Source organism: Bufo bufo, chromosome 6 (genome assembly GCF_905171765.1).
Source record: "Bufo bufo chromosome 6, aBufBuf1.1, whole genome shotgun sequence".
Classification (NCBI taxonomy): domain Eukaryota; kingdom Metazoa; phylum Chordata; class Amphibia; order Anura; family Bufonidae; genus Bufo; species Bufo bufo.
Window position 1 is genome coordinate 61,517,966 of NC_053394.1, and position 19,964 is coordinate 61,537,929.

The 19,964-nt window shown below is 45.3% G+C and overlaps 1 protein-coding gene across 6 annotated transcripts in view; it reads right to left on the bottom strand.

The window, feature by feature from the left end:
* CPEB3 (cytoplasmic polyadenylation element binding protein 3) overlaps window positions 1-19,964 on the bottom strand; it is a 109,132-nt gene that overhangs the window by 37,941 nt on the left and 51,227 nt on the right. For 3 of the 6 annotated variants that reach the window (XM_040435949.1, XM_040435946.1, XM_040435945.1), the window contains exons 2-3: window positions 6,983-7,073; window positions 1,028-1,084 (exon numbers count right to left, since the gene is read on the bottom strand). In XM_040435949.1, coding sequence (XP_040291883.1) covers window positions 1,028-1,084; window positions 6,983-7,019 — 94 coding nt within the window. In that variant the 5' untranslated portion in view covers window positions 7,020-7,073. Of the gene's footprint in view, window positions 1-1,027; window positions 1,085-6,514; window positions 6,546-6,982; window positions 7,074-19,964 lie in introns of those variants that run through there. The other 3 variants (XM_040435948.1, XM_040435947.1, XM_040435952.1) reach the window with 2 other exon arrangements.

The following is a 19,964-nucleotide window of genomic DNA, read 5'->3' on the forward strand; positions in this document are numbered from 1 at the left end:
TCCGGTACATGGAACAGGCAAATGACATGACACACATTGGAAAGAAACTAGCGAACTAGAACCTATTGCTCAGGCACCTTCTCACAGTGGAAGGTGCCTGAAGTACCCTAGGGCAAACAGCTATTGGCTGAGCAAGATTAGGGTGCACTTGCTGGCTCCTTAAAAACCAGAGGAAGCACCTGAGTGAGCCCTACCACAGAGAGAGTCAACGATCTCACCAGCAGGAGAAGAGCGACATTGGGCATGAAACACCACCATAACGAGCCCTAGCTACAAAAAACTGTAAAAGTTAACACCAAGTACCTAGCCACCTGGCAACCTTAGGTAACCTAAGAGCACGCTCCAGGATGTCAATACCTTTATTTGTCCATACATATTATACTTTTTTTTTTAACCTAACCACAGAAAAGTGCCACCTTTGTTCAAGTGTCTGGTACCGCAGCTTATCCCCATCCAGATGAATGGGGCCAAGCTGTTGTTCTTTGCCTTCTTCTAATATCTTTAACTTGTTCGTCATTCAACATACACTAGGTCACCTGCTCAAAGGGTGCTCCGGCCCCTCTACCCACCGATCTGACATAAAACATGCAGAAAATGCTGTCACTTGTCAAGTTGAACTGTCAAGAGAACCGTCCAGCATCCAGACAGTTTTATGTAGTAGGAGGACATGTACATGAAACTTGCTGAGCGTGGGAGAGCTGCCCCCAACCAGACTGCTGCAGCATCTCTTCACACCCAATGTCAGATCGGGCGTAAAAGAGGGACTGAACAACCCCTCTAACTTTTATCATTACCCCCTTTTTTGGGGGGGGGGGGGGGGGAGGGGGGCACGACTAAAATGTGGTGAACAATACACAATGGAATAAATACAGGTAGGGAGGTTATACTTTCAGCAATCCTAAACACAAACTTAAAAAATAAAAAAACACATCCTCTGACAATGTATTTATAGAAAGCTACAATGTGGGGAACAATTAGGCAAAGAGCAGAAAAAGAAAACAAAAAAAACAACAACACAGGAACTTACTGTTAAGTGCCATTATGTTATCTGTTGCTGGGTGATGGAAATTAATACCCATTCGAGCTTCGAGAAAAAAAGAAGAAATATATTAGTTCTGTAGGGTGCAATACACATTCAGACACAGAAAAGTCACTGCCAGTTAAGAAAAAATTTAAAATTCGGAAGCATTTATTCGAGAGATTTCATCAAAAACTGTCGGGGTATGGGCCAAAGGCCGATCTCACACAGATCGTCATATTATAGCGAACTTTATAGTTCAGATTCTGAATTTATTTCTGATATATATATATATATAGCACCAACACATACCACAGGGCTGTACAGGGTTTATCAGAGATGGGGGGGCAGAGGACTGATGGGAAGGAAGACACACACGCTCAATGGGGCCAGTATCATAGGAAGCCAATTAATCTAGGAGTATTTTATATATTTTTTTGCAGTATGGAGTAGCTGGAGGAGAATAAAGTAGCCGTGCTAACCACTGAGGCATGGTGCTGCCCCCTACAGATTCTGTGCAGTACCCCAGAGGAAGGTCCAGGTATGACACTAATACTGGCTAAGCCTGTTAAGCCTGACTCAATGAGGTCACCCTTGTTTGAAGAGCAACTTTAAGAGCAAATTTGAGTGGAATGTCCCCTCCATAAGCTCGTTTTAGAGAAATCTGCAGCTTCATATGAGGAGATCTTCAGTGGACCAGGGTGGGGGAAAAGGTCCCTCGAACGACAGAGCCAGCCATCCTCACCACCTTCCTGCCTGGCCCTGTAATCCTGTGCATGCACCAGTGAATTTGTAATTGGCACATGCACAGTTCGGGTCTCTGCATTGAGGAAAGCAGACTGATATGAACTGCGCAAGTGCCGACTGAATATTCACCAGAGCATGAGCAGGATTACAGGGCCAGGCAGGAAGATCGTGAGGATGTCTGGCCCTGTCACTCAAGCCGAGTAGGTCTACTTTCACACTGGCGTTTTGATTTCCGTCTGTGAGATCTGTTCAGGGCTCTCACAAGTGGTCCAAAACGGATCAGTTTGCATTCTGAATGGAAAAGGATCCGCTCAGAATGCATCAGTTCAGTCTCTATTCCACTTTGGAGACGGACACCAAACGGATCAGTCCTGGCACACAATGTAAGTCAATGGGGACGGATCGGTTTTCACTGACACAATCTGGCACAATAGAAAACGGATCCGTCCTCCATTGACTTTAAAAGGTGTTCAGGACGAATCAGTCTTGGCTATGTTAAAGATAATACAAACGGATCCGTTCTGAACGGATGCAGACGGATGTATTATCAGTCCATGACGGATCCACACAAAACAAGAGAGTGTGAAAGTAGCCTTAGAAAGGCGGGGGTCAAGCAGTGCTCCATGGGTCTAGGCCTGCCCCTCAGTCCTCTGGAGTCAACTGCAGATTCCTCTAAAGTAGGGCCACAGGGGGTTGTTGTACTCAGCATAATCAGCGGTAACAGGCAGCATGCCTAGTTTATGAGGATTGTCCATTGGTGATCGAGTGACGGAGAGAGCAGCTCCACGAGTCACCATGGCTGTAGGAAATAAAAGGTTACCTGGGACTACAAGATGTATCCTTAGGACAGGCCACTGATTTAAGACTCTCACCACCCCTATCGATCAGCCGGCTGTAGAGGCCACTAAGCTCCAACAAGCACCGGGTCCCACTCATTGTGTAGAAGGCACAGTTCTGTACTTTTAGAAGTGTCTGTGCCTGTACTGAAGCTCCGTCCCATTCTGAGGAACCAAGCAGCTCTTCCTGCTAATACCAGATGCCACAACCCCTTAAATCAGCTGGTCGGTGGTGGCGCCGAAAGTCAGATTTCCCATTGATCTTCAACTGATAGCTTATATTAGGTCTTAGGTCAGGAATATTCTAGTCCTGAAAAACTGAATCCGGACATAGCCCCATTTTCACCAAGGCAGGCCCCTTGATATTAACATCAGAGCATTTTATGCGCTGTATCACGCAGGGCAAGGGCTTTTTTGTTCATGTTTTACACTGCTAGGCGGAGGCTTCCACCCAGCAGTGTATTTGGTGATGTCACCGGCTCTGATGGGCGGGCTTTAGCTGCCCTAGCAGTTTTATAGGCTAGGGCAGCACTAAAGCCCGCCCATTAGTGTCGGTGACGTCACCGGGCTCACTGCTGGGCGGAAGTCTCTGCCTAGCTTTCCCTATGGAGATCCCGGTACGTCACCGGATCTTCTAAAAAAGACTTTGCCCAGCCCCCTTAAGGCCCCATTTACACAAGTGTATTTTCAGTCTGCATCCGATCAGCATATTTCACTGATCAGATGTGGTCCCGTTGATTTCAATGTGGCTACAAAAGATGCAAACACACGGTATGTCCGTTCCGCAATAAAGATTTACGGACAAGAATAGGCATTTCTAACATAAGGTGGAATGTGCGGGAGCGCGAACTGGATACGGTCGTGTGAATGGCCCTAAGACCGAAGGCAGGAGAGGTCTGGCACAGAAACTGTTCAGGATTCAAAAAAAAAAAATAATAATAAGTAGGGTGACAACTCATGGGTGGAGATGAAATCTAGAATATATTTGGTTGCTTTCCTCGAAAAACAGATCTAACATGTCACTACACTTTATCTGGTTACAAAAATAGACGGGTGGTGTGACATCTGGAGATTTTAGTTTCTGTGTGGGTCCCTGTGCCAGGTGCTGCCTGTGTGACATTTGTCACCTGTTCCTGACCCGCTATTTATACACATTTCCTTTTCAGCTGCAGGACTGGTTGTCAGGAGGTACAAGAAGCAGGTTTTAGTAAAGACTCTACAAGGTACTGACTAGACAAAGATACGTTATTAGAGAGCAGGTACTCAAGGAATCCAGCTTATCATGGCTATAACACTGTTCATGGTATAGGTAGTCATTGTCTATAGGAAGCCCTCATACTGATGGGTCGGTGCTACTCCACATACATCCACTCACGTCTGTTACCCTGAGGTATAAAAGAGTGACGAGAAGACTATTCATACCATGTATAAATAATGTACAACGGCCATGAATTATTGAGTAACAGATCCTTCCCTTCAAGCTGTAGATAGAATGTGAATGTCACTTGTTAAGAGGTTGTCTGAAATTAGGATAAGGGCACAGACAGGTAGGTAATTTAGCAATACTTAGGCTACTTTCACACTTACATTGTTAATTCCGGTATTGAGATCCGGCAGAGGATCTCAATACCGGAATTAAACTGATCCGTTTTGATTTTGTACATCAGGATGCATCCGTTCCGTTAGGATGCGGTTGTGCGAAATCAAAAAACGGAAAAAAAAGGATATATGTCACTAAATACATTAAAAGTCAATGGATGACCAACACTTTTTTAGGCCCCTAAATAAACGGATCCGTCACCATTGCCTTACATTGTTTTCAGTGCAGGATCTATTTTGTTTTGTTCCCCCCCCCCCCCGTCACAAAACGGAATTCTGCCAGAACGTAAGACGTCCTGATGCATCCTGAACGGATCTCCTTCCATTCAGAATGCAGGAGGACCAAAACGGAAACCTTTTGTTTCCGGTATTGAGATCCTTTGTCGGATCTCAATGCAGGAAAATAATAATGCAAGTGTGAAAGTAGCCTTACCTGTTTAATCACCTGCTACACCAGCGCTACCGTTCTGGTCCTTCCCGCCTCTCTGACATCACTGTCCTGCAGCCAATCAATAGCCTCAGCAGAGTACCTCTGAGGCCAATGATTGGCTGCAGCGGTCACGTTTTCGATGTAAACCAGCCCTGTAAACATAAAAATGATGGAAGGACCAGAAATGCTGAAGCGGTGGGTGATTCAACAGGCATGTAATGCTTAGATTGTTGTTTTATCCCATCCCCTGCCTGTGCCCCAATTTCTCCGCATTTCAAATAACTCCTTTATAGCGAACCGATTAGATGATTTCTGTTGCCCTACATAGATTTATAGGATTTGAAGCAGAACGTCCGAGTAAGAAGAAGGGTAAATCCTGTCAGGACTCCAAGGGCAAGACAGCGAGTCCTGATTAATTCATCCACACATAGTGCTTGGCAGCCTTCCTATTGATACATGAACCGCAGGGTCAGCAGGACTCTCACTGTCTCTCCTAGGTGTCCTGCCAGAATTTACCCCAAATGATATAAACCTAAATATCGCAAAGCTGATCTTCACTCCATCTATCATAAATAGTCTGCTATTGGATAGGACCGCAGAAATTATCCGACAACCAGAAAAAAAACATCAAAAAGGTCAAATGTCTATTAAGACCTTTGATTTAACAAGTCAAGAGACACCAGCTGCTTTATTCTAAATATCTACACGACCTTTAGTTTATATGTAGACAATCGATAGAACGTTAACAGTTTAGCTTGAAAATTGGGCCATGTTCAGACATGACGGCAGAGTAGAGTCCGTATAAAATACCCCAGTCACGTGCATTACTGGTGGAAGGTCAGTGGATTCTATCAGGAGGAGTTAGATTTTTTTTTTACGCTTCTGTTTTCAGTCTATTTTTTCAATGAGATGATTGGACACTGCCATGCTAAACGTCTATAGCGCTATCCCTCCCATGGGACCCCATACACAGGGGAACACTCCAAAATGAAATTCCTTCCCGTCAATACTGATTGAAAAACCAGCCCGAGTGATTGAGAAACCAGTAACTGGCAGCCCTAGCTGTAACTTCAGTCCCCCGCTCGTATAAGACCTGCCAGGCGACTATTAATATTTCTGTCCTGCCCTGAACTACGATCATCTTTACGAGCCGGGCCGGCACTTACTATCAACCTCTATGTATCATTGCGACAAGGCGGCCACATTTCTGACATAAATGGCCAATAGTAATAATAAACTTGGATGGAACTTAAACCATATTTATTGGAATACAATTTCTGAAATTCTAGAAATATTCTAAAATCCTGGAAGCAAACACATATACTTAATAACTAAGAAATCTATTGTAAGATTTATATATATCCTGGAAATGGGATGGGAAGAAAAGAATCGTGTAAAACGTGGAGCTGCTATACTCCGTGCTTACCTTAAAGGGGTTTTCTCCGAATAAAATTGTGTCCGCAGCCTGCCTCCACTATAGAAAGCATCATCATAACCTGCCGTCCACAGATCCGGTTCGCGGGTAGTTTATTTCCTCTCCTGCATGATCACCTGCTCCTGCTGCCAATGACTGGTGTCCGCAAGAGACATCACCACTGAAGCCAGTTATTGGCTGCAGTAGAGCAGGTTATCGGAACCATGCAAGGAACGAAGCAAACAGGCTGTGGACCAGAAGATGGAGCCGGCACGCAGGACTAGAGCGGCAGGGAGTAGGCAAGTATCAGTCTTTCCACAGCAGTGGCAGGGTTTGAGATCCTGAGAAAAGTTTCTCATTCCTGGACAACCCCTTTAATGCTGTCTTCCTGTTTTGTCTACCGGTTCTGAGATGACTGCAGGCATGCTTAGTAGTGAACTTCCTCCTCTGGTCTTAGAGGGTGAACTTACTTCTGAGCATGTGCAGAACAGTTTCAGGCATTGTGACAACATGTATAAGGACAGAAAAGAACACAGGAGAAATGAGAACTGATTATCTATCACCATTAGAAAACCCTGCATATAACGGTTTATAGTATAAGGACAGGACAGAACACAGGAGAGGTGAGAACTGATTATCTATCACCATTAGAAAACTCTGCTTATCAAAGTTTTTGATAAATAAGGACCTTAGATTGATAGAACATAAAATATATTTACGATTAACATTTTTTATACTTTTCTAAATGTATTTGAAAGTTAATAATTTAAATTACACAACATAAATTTTTTTTTTTTAAGCTGAACATTTCTACCAACCCCCGACTCCACAACCCTGGCTTTTGTGCCGGACACGGCACAGGTTACATAACATTTCGTAGATTCCACCTTCCCTGACATTACGAGACAATTACTGCGTATGCTCAAAAGGGAGCTTACCTTTTAGAGGTTCATGATCAGTCCTAATCATATCCATTAGTGAATTCTCCAAAGAGTGCAAGTTAAAAGAATCATAGGGCCTGTTCCGGTCCTAGAAGATAAAGTGAACAAAAAAAAAAGTAATATAGGAATAAGTAATAAGTAATATAGGAATGATCACTTGACGAGAGAACTGGAAAGAACATACAACTGGTTTTATGTTAATGGTGTTGTTCCACGAATAATATTCTGCATATTTCAAACCTGCACTTGGATCTGAATACTTTCATAATTGAATGCAATAAACATTTATTATGGCTACTGGGTTTTTCGCTGTAATCTATCTGAATGGCACCACCTGCGGTTTGTAGTTTTTTTTAAGCGGCTTTTTTTTTTTGTCATTTTCTTCAAACTTATTTTTCCTATAAAGAGGTCTGTGGGAAAAGGTTTTCTCCTCAGCTATTGCCGTGACCTTTAAGAAAGCGCAGCTACCGTTTCATCTTTATCACTCGGTAAAGTTCAGCCCCTTCTTAAGGCGTGATCTTCGCCCATTCACCGCAGGAACCAGCCAATGGCCGGTAAACAGATCAGCTACTAATTACACCTATGACACGGCTGCCGACCTTTCAACAAATATGAAAACGTCATTGGGAGCAGACGGGCACTAAAACCTGCTCGCACGTGGAAGAGAACGTACTGCAAACAATATCGCTTTAAAAGGGATAATAAACAAGCAAATTGGAGAGAGAACATCGATTCTTCATGCCAAATACGGATTTGCTTAAGTAGCATCTACTAAATCTATTAAGAATACCGAATATGTCTTTGAACACAACCCGGGCAAATCCCAGGACTCAAATGCAGTAAGATATCAAATAGATAGTAAAAAATAGTCTGAAACTAATAGAATACGTTTATAAAGACCACCATTAGGCTCTCTTCACATTACATCTGTGACCTACATTCAGAATATATGCTGGGAAAAGTAGTATCCATAGGATCCATTTACCAATACGTTAAGAGTTTAAATACGAGGCCCAGTAAGTGTTGGTATATTTTATTTTATTTTTCGCCCATACAATAGCACAGTACAACACTAGCACACCCCGGCAGAGGCACACGTAAAATCCTCACGGAAAATCCCTCCGAGAGAAGGCTCAAACATAATGTGAACAGAGCCTAAGGCCTGCTTCATGCCTGTGCATTTTGATCAGTATTTATAAGCGAAAACCAGGGAATGGTTCCAAAACCTGGAAGGTACAAAATTTTCCGATATTGTTTTTGTCTGTTTGCATGTTCTAGGAGATTTGGCTTACAAATACTGATGCAAAATAAGTCTGTGTGACGGTGGTCTTAAACGTTTAGTCTACGGCCACACGTGGCGTAAATTCTGCAGATTCTCCGCATATGGTTATCCGGGCTCGTCACCATTGCCCTTTACAAATGTCGAATGGAGCACTGGACCAGCGCCAAACTGAACGGTGCTGGAGAAATGGGCGAGTATATCATAGGGGGTCATTTATGAAGCTATATACCCGTATTAGGCATATTTCAGGCTAGGAATGCAGCGCAATGGTTAGTTGCACTGCAATCTGCAACATTTCCGTGCTCAGGCCAGGTCTAAAAAAAAGTGGACGGGACAGGGGACGGGCTGGCAGACCCCTCTCATTTACTATTTTCTACGCTGGTTTCAGGCATAGAAAAAGGTCTAAATGCAAGACAGCTCAAAAGTGGTCCTACATTTAGAAGCGGCGGTGGATCCGCCCAAGAGGATCTACCGCCAGCGCAGGAGTTTATTGAGACCGGCATTTTAATCCCCCCATGTGTTTAGATTTTAAGACTTAGGGGGGGTATTAGCTCTCCTTGGGGAGAGAGTACATTAATCGGTGTGAGGAGACTTATAGGCCATACACGCTCCTCTGGAGTTCTGGGAAGAAATGGATGCAAATGAGCTCTTAACAAGCTCTGCCTCTGATGCCACCAAATGTAAGGCAGCTATCCTGACTCAGATATTAAATAAGCCAGCATCTCATCTGCAGACAGCTGTTTCAGGGTGATTGCCCCTCATCAGTGCAGAGCAGAGAGTACTGGCTTAACTGGGTGAGAGGCCCAAGTCAGGATTTGGGGGCACTCTCTCTCCTTGGAGAGAGAGCGCCTTACATCTGGTGGCATTAGAGGCAGAGCTTCTTAAGAGGTCATTTGTATCCCTTTCTTCCCTTTATATTTTAAGTCATTGTAGTGGCTGTCTGGGTTTTTTAAGGGGTTGTCTCATTAAAAATAGTCTGCAGTTTTCAAACCATCACCTGACTGAATACTTTTGTAATTGCATGTAATACAAATATTTAGCATAGCCAGTGAGCCATACAATAAAATAATCTTTATAGCATCACCTGCTGTTTGTACTTTTTCTTCTTTGTCCACCTCGCTGAGGTGGACGCACATGCTCAGTTCCATCATTCAACTACCTTCTGAGCTGTGATAGGGAGAGTGGTGCAGCAGAAAAGGCACCCCTAAACCGTGGCAGAAAGGACACGCTCCTTGAGCTGCCTGTTATATATATATATATATATATATATAATTTTCTCACAAAAGTAGGCACACCCCTCACATTTTTGGAAATATTTTATTATATATTTTCATGGGACAATACTAAAGATCTGACACTTTGATACAATGTAAAGCAGTCAGTGTACAGCTTGAACAACAGTGTAAATTTGGTGTTCTGAGTAATTTTGAGAGATAACCATCGTCTAAACCACTGGCAAGAAAAGAGAGTACCCCCCCCCCCCCCCCAGAAGACGATTATATAGGACGCCGTGTCCATGGGGCCATTCTGTAATCCAGAGACAAGTCCAATACACCAGAGTAAATAGATCCAACAGATAAAAACAGAAAATCGGCTCAGAGACTAAGCAGCACCAGGGACTCAAAAATTCACCAGTGTTTTCTACTATGTGCAGCAGCCATGTTCTAGAAATGTTCTTGCCCCCGTCTGAGCGCTCCACCACAGAATCTATATATCTAAAGTCTAATCAAATAACACATTGAGGTCGGACAAACAAGGTCGTCCTTCAGAATAGCAATCAACGTCTCAGAACACTGTGTCCTACCGGCTGTCCGTCAAAAGACGATCCGCGTCTCCGCAGTCAGGCTCAGGGCTAAATCAACACATCACACATTTCAGTCACATCCACCATCTTCAACCTTTCAATCCAGCACGGGTCAATAAACTATTATCATTTCAGTGAATCGAAGGCGCAATCCCTGGGCCCGAGATGGTGATGCTTGGATGGAACGACCGGCCACCGCTAAACAAACATGAGATTAAACCAAAGCAGATTCACCGCCACGTAAGAAGGCCTGCTGACAGAGCTCATTAAACAGGATGGCGCCTCCAGGGTCCATCATCTTCGTCTCGGAGTAAATAATGCTCTAAAATTGCTACTTTGTCATCCAAGATTAAAAATCTATTGAAAATGTACAATTTTGCTTGGGACACGACAACTGTATGAGACGAGAAGATTGCCATGGGGGCAGCGCCATACAGCCAGCCTATTTCTCCCGAATGAGCCGTAGATTCTTGGCCGAGCGTGCGTGTTCATTTCAATAGGCGAGAGTAATAAGTCGCTGTTAGAGGGAGCTTATTTCTTGCGGTAACAAATTACAGTAAAAAAATAATTATATTTTGTTTTTTAAGTTGCAAGCCTGAGAATGACTTTCTTCACCCCTGCAACAAAAAAAGTGAAGTGTGCAACAAAAACAAAAGAGCACTAAGATGCGGTCTATTGCAGACCCTCTCTGTATGAGAAGGACCCCACAAACCAATCCCCAACCCTCCAGGTCAGATGGCTCCTGCAAAAGTTAAGGACCACTGGCCATTCTTAGCCAAAGCTGAGAAGGAGCCCGTCTTGCTCTGGCTTCCACCTGAGCTGCGTCCCCAGGTGTTGGCCAAGACCCTCAGTCAAGTCTGGCTTCTCCCCGAAGTAAGCAGCCCAGGGGTTTGCATGAGGAACCAGCTGCCAATCTCTCAGTGGGCCCCTACCCCGAGACGGTTCAGGCACCCCAGGGTCACCACTCCTGAGGCACTTCTGCACCTCGGGCTTTCAAACATCCCAGATCATGGCTTCAATCCAGAGGCCCGAAGTCACCTACAGTAGGCAATCTTTCAGCCACTGGCTTACACCTCTGAGTGTTTGTCTGCTCCATCTCCGTGGCCCAGAGGAAGAAGAAAAAAAATGTCCATTTCTATTGAACGGAACGATTGTAGCAGCACGACTGATAGTCGGTCAACATCTTATGAAAGGTGTTATCCCATGATTAATGTAAAAAATGTAAATCGGACATCATTTAGTATAATCTATTTTTAACAAAGCTAGGACCAGCCCTGTACCTCACATGGATCCAGAGATCTCCACATTCATTGCTCAAATTGTTCTGCTAGATTTATTCCAAGCTGGCTTCTCAGGGGTGTGTCCTTTCTCAGGGGTGTGTCCTTTCTCAGGGGTGTGTCCTTTCTCAGGGGTGTGTCCTTTCTCAGGGGTGTGTCCTTTCTCAGGGGTGTGTCCTTTCTGCTGCAGCTGGTGGCAGTTAAAGGACGGAACTGAGCATGTGCTTCCATCAGTGAGCAGGACAGAGAAATTTTAAAAAAGCAAACAGCAGGTGGCGCTGTACAGATAGATTTCAGTGAATTACTCAGTAGCAATAATACATTTTTAATTCCATGGTGCTGGTCTGAAAACTAGAATATTTTTTGTGGGACAACCCCTTTAAGGTTTTGCGGATACCTAATTTATTCATACTCCCCGTGTCTATGAAGAACCTATTGCCCAAACCAGTGACTCTCCCACCATTCATACATCACGTAACCAATAAAAACAAATCTTCACATTCATGGACCAGTAATCGGTGCCTGTATGTGAGCACTACACTATATCACCATATGGCAATATAGTCAGATCATCCGAGCCATGTGAATGAGGGGGTCTATTCCACTCCTATATTATAACGAGGCTTACAACACTCAGATTCACCGGCCAGCCCGGAGCCTCAACAAGCTAACCTTCATGTTAAATATGGGAAGTGAGAAGTCAAGCTGTTCTGCCGGTGAAGACTGGCTGCTATAAATGGAAATCAGGCCGTTTCAGATTCCTTTAGGAGACTCTTTTAGGTCAGGGCCAGACAAGGCGGCCATTAACAAGATCTCAGAGACCAAGTATTGACATTAGTAATCTTCATGGTTAATATCTCTATTTTTGACACTAGTGACCCCACGTGCTTTCTATCCTCATCAGCGTGGCTCAGTGGTCAGCTCTGGCGCCTTCCAATCCAAGCAATGACAACATCTGCATGACAAGTTCTCCCTGGGTTTCCTCCGGTACTCCGGTGTCCCTCCATAAATTAAAGGAAATAATATTGATAACTTATCCTCAAGATAGGGCATCAATATCAGATTGGTGGGGGTCCGACACCTAGGACCCCCGTCAATCAGTATGGAGAGCGCCATGGCCTCCTCCTAGGCCACGTGACGTCACCATACATCGGTCACATAGCCTACCTGCAGCTCAGCCCCTATTGAAGTTAATGGGGCTAAGCTGCAATACCAAGCACAGCCACTATACCATGAACGGCGCTGTGCTTGGTTAGCTGCTGGGAGTCCGCAGAGCTCCAGTGAGCACGGCAGCTCCTTAAACCAGCTGATTGACAGAGGTGAACAGGCTGGATCTGCCAGAACAGTTTCCTGGAGCTCCAGAACGCTACTGTGAAACACAGCCCAAGACAATTTACGTCCGATCCACAGATATGATTGGAGGGAGGGAGGGAGGGAGGGGGGGCCCTCTGAGACCCTCAAACACAAGAACAGGGGCCCATGCTCCCATGTAAGCACGAGTGCTTCCGCTCCATTCAGCTCTATGAGGTACAGGCGAGAGTCTGTGTTTGGCTATCTCCAGCAGTCCCATAGAGTTGAATAGAGCAGTGGATACCTCCGTTCCTGTCGCCAAGGGTCTGCGGAGGTCATAACCCCACAAGACAGACACTATTCCCTTAGTTTGTGGATAGGGGATAAGTTGTCTTATTGGGACTAGCACTTTAAAGGCCAAGTGCGATATGGAAAATGATCAACTTCATCTAAATAGCAATTAAAGCCATAATACTATCACAAACGCTGATCTATGCAGTGGTCGCCTTACGCCTTCGGTCAAACGCAATAAATAAAACTGTCCAGTTCTGGACAGAATCCGAAGCCAATATTACTGCCAGTCCTACATCCATGTGTCTGGGGTGTAGGACGACTTAAGTGTCCATTAGAAGCAATCTGATGTGTCAAGACAGTTACGAAATTGTACTTGAGAAGGCCGACTCTTCCACTTGAGAGGCAGCACTACTGCAAGGAGAAAGCTTTTGAAAAGCTTTTACGTCATCTTGTAGAAGAAAGATCAAAAGTATTACTGGCATTAGCCAAGTGCTTGGAAAAATACTAAGAAATACTTGTTACATATGAGCTTGCAACCTGAAAAAAAGGTGAGCAGGAGGAGAAACGTGGGAAATACATACAAGTGAATGTTGGCAGACCACACGACTGCTACAGGGACCACACGACTGCTACTGGGACCACACGACTGCTACTGGGACCACACGACTGCTACTGGGACCACACGACTGCTACTGGGACCACACGACTGCTACGGAGAGCACACGACTGCTACGGAGAGCACACGACTGCTACAGGGACCACACGACTGCTACAGGGACCACACGACTGCTACAGGGACCACACGACTGCTACAGGGACCACTCGACTGCTACAGGGACCACTCGACTGCTACAGGGACCACACGACTGCTACAGGGACCACACGACTGCTACAGGGACCACACGACTGCTACGGGGACCAAACGACTGCTACGGGGACCACACGACTGCTACGGGGACCACACGACTGCTACGGGGACCACACGACTGCTACGGGGACCAAGGCAGGCAACTACAGTGGACGGCGCGGTGTAGGTTCTGCGCCTTTGTTTGGTACAAAGCTACTGCAAGACACTTGACCAGCGGAGCGGCTGGAAGTCGGACTCTGATATCGTTGACCCATCTTAAAGGGGTTGTCTCACTTCAGCACATGGCATTTATCATGTAGAGAAAGTTAATACAAGGCCTTCACTAATGTATTGTGATTGTCCATATTGTCTCCTTTGCTGGCTGGATCCATCTTTCCATCACATTATACACTGCTTGTATCCAGGAGTTAGGACCACCCTGCAATCCAGCAGCAGTGGACGTGCTTGCATGCGATAGGCTTCAACCACTTTATCGGACCTTTATGTTGGTAAAAGTGGAACAGGCGCTTCATGAATAAGGCGCTCATATTTCTCAATGTATTTACACCAGCACTGATAAACCCTCTGCTTCACATCCATTACAACGCTGGCTGCCTTCAGCCACCACTAGCAGGAGGAATTTACCATTAACATGGAAGCTGTAATTATCTCTGTGCACCGAACTAACTAAGTGGTGGCTGCTTGATAATGTAGTGTGTTCAAGTGAGGAAGAGAAGAAGTTCAATGCCGGGGGATGTTTTCTTTCATCCACTCATCCATGTGGAAGGCGCACTCCACCAATGTGGATATGAATCCATCCTTGCAGATCTCAAGTACACCCATACCTGCTCATTGTCTTCCTTGGGGCGGATGGGATCTTCCAGAAAGACTATGCGACATGTCATATGGCTAGAAATGTCCTACGTCGGTTGGAAGAGCCTGATCAAGACTTCCAAATACTACCCCGGCTCCCGAATTCCTCAGACTTGAACCCAATGGAGTATCCGTGGGACCACCTCAATCGCCGTGTTTGCTCTATGGATCCCCCCCCCCCCCCAGCCCCACGTACCCTCCAGCAGCTGTGGGGTGTACTGCAGTCAGCATGGCTCCAGATACCTGGGACAACCTACCAGGACCTTAGAGTCACTCCCAGCCCATCTAACGGCTGTCCGTGCTTAAAGGGGGTTGTCCAAGTTGAGGGCTGAACCCAGATGTAAGCTCCCCTTCACTCCTTTACCATGTATGGGTGGAGCATCAGAGCATTTCCTTGCATCGCGCAGGGCAAGGTCTGTTTGTGGTGAGCCGGCGACGTCCCGGGCTTCACATCAGTATGGCAGGTGGAAACTTCCGCCTAGCAGGAAGTCTAGTGATGTCACCGGCGTATAGCGCTGTTCTGATGGGTACATGGTAAAGGGGAGCTTATATCCAGGTTCAGCCCTGAACAAAAGGACAACCCCTTTAATAAACCCCAATTACAAAAAATTTCAGCCAAGAATAAAACTTAGTAAAAAAAAAAAAATTCATAAAAAGAAGTCCTTAAACAAAGTGTCCACAGCCTTTAAAAATAAAAACCTCAAACTGCACTTAAAAAAAAAAAAAAAGGGAGAAGTTTAATATATGGAAACAACTTTTAAAAACTCAATTACAAAAAAAATAAACCGAAAACTTCTCCGCAGACGTAATCCTCGGGCAGAAAGTGTGTATCGGTAAAATAAAAAAAATGAAAAAAAGTTTTTCTCCTGGACAATGAAAAAAGTGAAGTACTCATGTAAGCTACGAGAAGGCGGACAACCACTCCACAATGATGCTTTCCAAAAAGAAGCAGAAAGAAAAAATGTTGCTGTATTTTGTGTCAAAAGCGTTATGATTACTAGAAATGAAAGGCTATGTTCAGTAAATTCCACAGAAAGCACAAAAAGCTGAAAAGCTCTCTCTGCTGACACAAAAGATTTCAGCTGAAAGGGTTTACTCACCCCGACACAATGAGAACAGATAAATAGTGCTCCTCCCGAAACGAGGGCTATAATTACGGTATGTTCGTCAATATAGTAAGACGATTAAAAAAACGCTGGGAACCTGGCCATGCACAATTCTCCTGAAGATATGGGCTCAGAACAAAACAAACAGATCTGCCCTTTATTGGGTCACATGAGGACTTCTGTGCCCAATCAGCCATTACAACAAGCAATTTGTAGAACAAACTTCTTTTTTTTTCCGGTTATTAAACCAGGTTTATTACTTTTGATGCTTGTAAACCGTAGGATCCGCAAGCAGATTGCTGCTAACTACCAGGTAGCACCTGCCTTTATGAAGTTAAAGTACGAAACAGCTTTAGGCGGTAATCCCGCGGGCGGACCGCACAGTGTACCCCAATGGCAACTATTAGCCCCCTTACATACACCCACAACTACGGCAATTCCACAGCGCTGTAAGAAATTGCCAACTGTGCCAGTTCCCAATGGAGGTGATAATCAAATTTTCCTTACTCTGACATACTGGGGCCAATTTCATAGGAAGCCAATTCACCCATTAGTATATTTTTGGACTGTGGCTGGAGATCGGAGCACCTAGAACAGCGTCCTTCAACTCCAGCCCTCCGGGCCCACCTGCCGGTCAGGATTTGAGAATATCCCACAGAATGATTACCTGTGCTAAGTCCTGATGCACTGACACCAATTATATCACCTGCTCAATACTAAGGAATACATGACCGGCAGGTCGGCCTGAGGACTAGAGTTGAGGAACACTCACCTAGAAGAAGCCAACACAAAAGTGAGAACATACAAAGCCCAAGCAGATACTGTCCTTGATCTTTATCAAACCCAGTCCTGCAAGGCACCAGTGCTAACCCCTGAACCCCTGTCCTCATCATGATCATTCTCCCCATAAAGAGTGGGTGTTTGTCGGCAGGACGTCCCTGTTTACACAGGAAGATGTACTGCTGAGAAAATACAATTTCCACCATGTCTGAAATCTTCATACTGACTGGCACGGCAAGTAGCGCTATATAACTAGGCAATTTTGGAACCCTCCCTGACGAATTTCTGGGACGTGCCACCAGTGTCCAAATGGTGGGAAATCCTGTAATCTGCCAATAATTTTCTCAAGGTTATATAGTGTTCTTAATGTAACTATCTAGAGAGATATATATATATATATAGATATATATATATATATATATATATATATACACACACATACACACACACACATACATATACACACTGTATTTAAAAGGTATGATAAAGATATTCAGTGACCCCTTAACAGTGACATCCACAGTATCCTAACCCCTTAATAATGACCTCCACAGCACCCCACCCCCTTAAGGCCCCTTTCAAACGAGCCGGTGACACGCTGTGGACTTGCAGCGCAGCACCTGGCCTGAACTTCCAGCAATGCCGGGGTCGCATAGCCTTATAGTGATTTATGATGCTATGTAACCCTTAGGCCCCTTTCACACAAGCGAGTTTTCCGCACGGGTGCAATGTGTGACGTGAACGCATAGCACCCGCACTGAATCCTGACCCATTCATTTCAATGGGTCTGTGCACATGAGCGTTTATTCTTAACGCATCAGTTCTGCGTTGCGTGAAAAACGCAGCATGTTCTATATTCTGCGCTTTTCAAGCAGCCCTGGCCCCATAGACGTGAATGAGGATTCATTAAAAAACGCATTGTATCCGCAAGCAAGTGCAGATGCAATGCGTTTTTCACGTATGGTTGCTAAGAGATGTTGTTTGTAAACATTGTTTATCATAACGCGCGTGTAACACACATTAAATCGCATTGCACCCGCACGATAAAAACTGAACGCGATCGCAGACAAAACTGAATGTACTTACTTGCGAAATTGCGCATTTTTCACTGAACGCATCCGCAAGGGGCCATAGAGTTCTGGAATGTATTGGATTACCCCGACAGCATTTTGTCAGGGTTATCCAATACATTCCAGACCTCTAAGGGTTACATAGCTATCCAACCACCTCAGTGCTGGAAGTTAAGGCCGGGTGCTGCGGGGCGTGAAACCTGCTCGTTTGAAAGGAGCTTAACAGTGACCTCCACAGTGGCCCGTCAACTTAAGGGCTCGTTCACACAACCGTTGGTGTCACGTTCCCGTATTGCGGACCGCATTTGCGGGTCCGCAATACACGGGCACCGTTCCGTTGTCATTCCACATCACGGATGATTTCATTGGGTCCGCAAAACCGGAGATGCGGAACGGAAGCACAGAACTGAACACTACGGAAGCACTACGGAGTGCTTTCTGGGGTTCCGTTCCTCCGCACCGCAAAAAGAAAGAACATGCTCTATCTTTTTGTGGAACAGCGGGATCGCGGACCCGTCCGCGTCATGGGACACTAAACGGTCGTGTGAACGAGCCCTAAAGGTGACCTATAGCAGTGAATAAAAATGGATGGGTTGTTATGGAAACCTGGTGTAAAACTGCGTGTATGTAAAGACTGAAAGACCTGCGAGCTTTTATTGGCCAATAAGGGTCATGTGACCGTGTGTATAGCAGTTGGGATATGAGTGAAAGACTTGTAAGGGTCATGTGACCGTGTCTATAGCAGTTGTCAGGCTTGTAAGGGTCATGTGTAGGTGCCGTATACTATATGCATTTTTTGGGAATCTCAGGAGCCGAGACCTAGTCTAAAACCTTCCCGGACACCTGATGTACCCATGTGCCACATTAATGCGACAAAATGTCGCGTGACACAGGTCGCCGTGTAGCCCTAGCCTTAAAGGGGCAGTTGCTGTGGAGCTCACTGTTAAAGGGGCGGGCACTGTGGAGGTCACTGTTAAAGGGGTGTTCACTGTGGATATTACTGTTAAGGGGGCAGGCTGCTGAGGAGGTCAAAGTTAAGGGGATTGGCTGCTGTGAAGATCCCATTTAAGGAGGCAGGGCACTGTGGGGGAGGGGGGGGGTCAGTGTTAAGGGGGCAGGGTGCTGTAGAGATTACTATTATGGGGGATACTGTTGATATCTTTTAACACCACACACAAACATTAAATGAAATATACCCATAGACACACATACACTACGTACACACACACACACACACACACACACAATACCTGCAGCATTCATACAATGATTCACTGGCATCTGTTAAAAAACAGTCTATTAAATTTGGGTGTTTCCCTTCATAAACTCAAGAACGACAACACCCGTAGGTCTGGTCTAAGAGCACAGCAACCACATAAGCCAGACAAGGTCCGTCATACACTTGTGACCCTCCTCCAGCCGGAAGTCCCTGAAGTGTTACACCGCCATGGTGTGGGAAGGCTGCAGGCCCTGTACACAGCTTTGTGGGGTTCTGCTTGGTTAGGATTTTAGGGGTTTTGACGGGAAGAATAACAGCACTATTCTTGGTGTCAAAAACACCCTACGGGTACGTTCACAGTGGGCAGATATGAAGCAGATTTGCTGTTGCAGATTTTCGTGCGGCAAATCTGCAGTGTTGTACAGCACCAGCAAAATGGATAAAAGTTTGAGATCTGCAGCAGCTTAAGCAGGGTGCTGAACCTCCTCAAAGAGGCCAGTCCTGTATAGTGACTTACTGGCAATGCTCCATGAGAAACGAATGTGCCAAGAGATATCTCCAAGAAAAAGAGAACTCTCTCGCCAGTGCCCCCTACTGACAGTGGCTCCCTACGAGTCAAGATCTGCGGCATCAATTGACCTGCGGTATTTCAAATCTGCAGTCTGTCAATGTATGCGGCGGATCTCTGCCACAGATTTCACCCTTTGCTATGGAGAAGGTTTTGGTCGTAGATAAAAAAAAAATCGGCAGCAGACTCTCCAGCTGGATTTTCGGCCTTCTCGCCGTTTCCCCGCAGGTTAAGCTCCGTCCACTTCAATGGGGCTGAGCTGCGCCCAAGACAGGGAAAGGGGTTCTCCGGAAATCAAGAAAATTAAAAACACAAATATTACTTTATTATTCATATATTCCAAAATACCTTTCATTAGTTATAATGGCTCATTTTGTCTGGGAGCAATTAGGAGAAATAAAATGGCCGCCGTCCTATTAGTACACAAAAAACCTGTCCTAACCACACAAGAGTACAATCATTCTATTTACAGGTACAGGGTACCACGATGGGGTCAAATGTGACCCCCCCCTCATATGCCAATTGCTTCATGGCACACTTTGAGACAACCCACATATATCCACACAAAC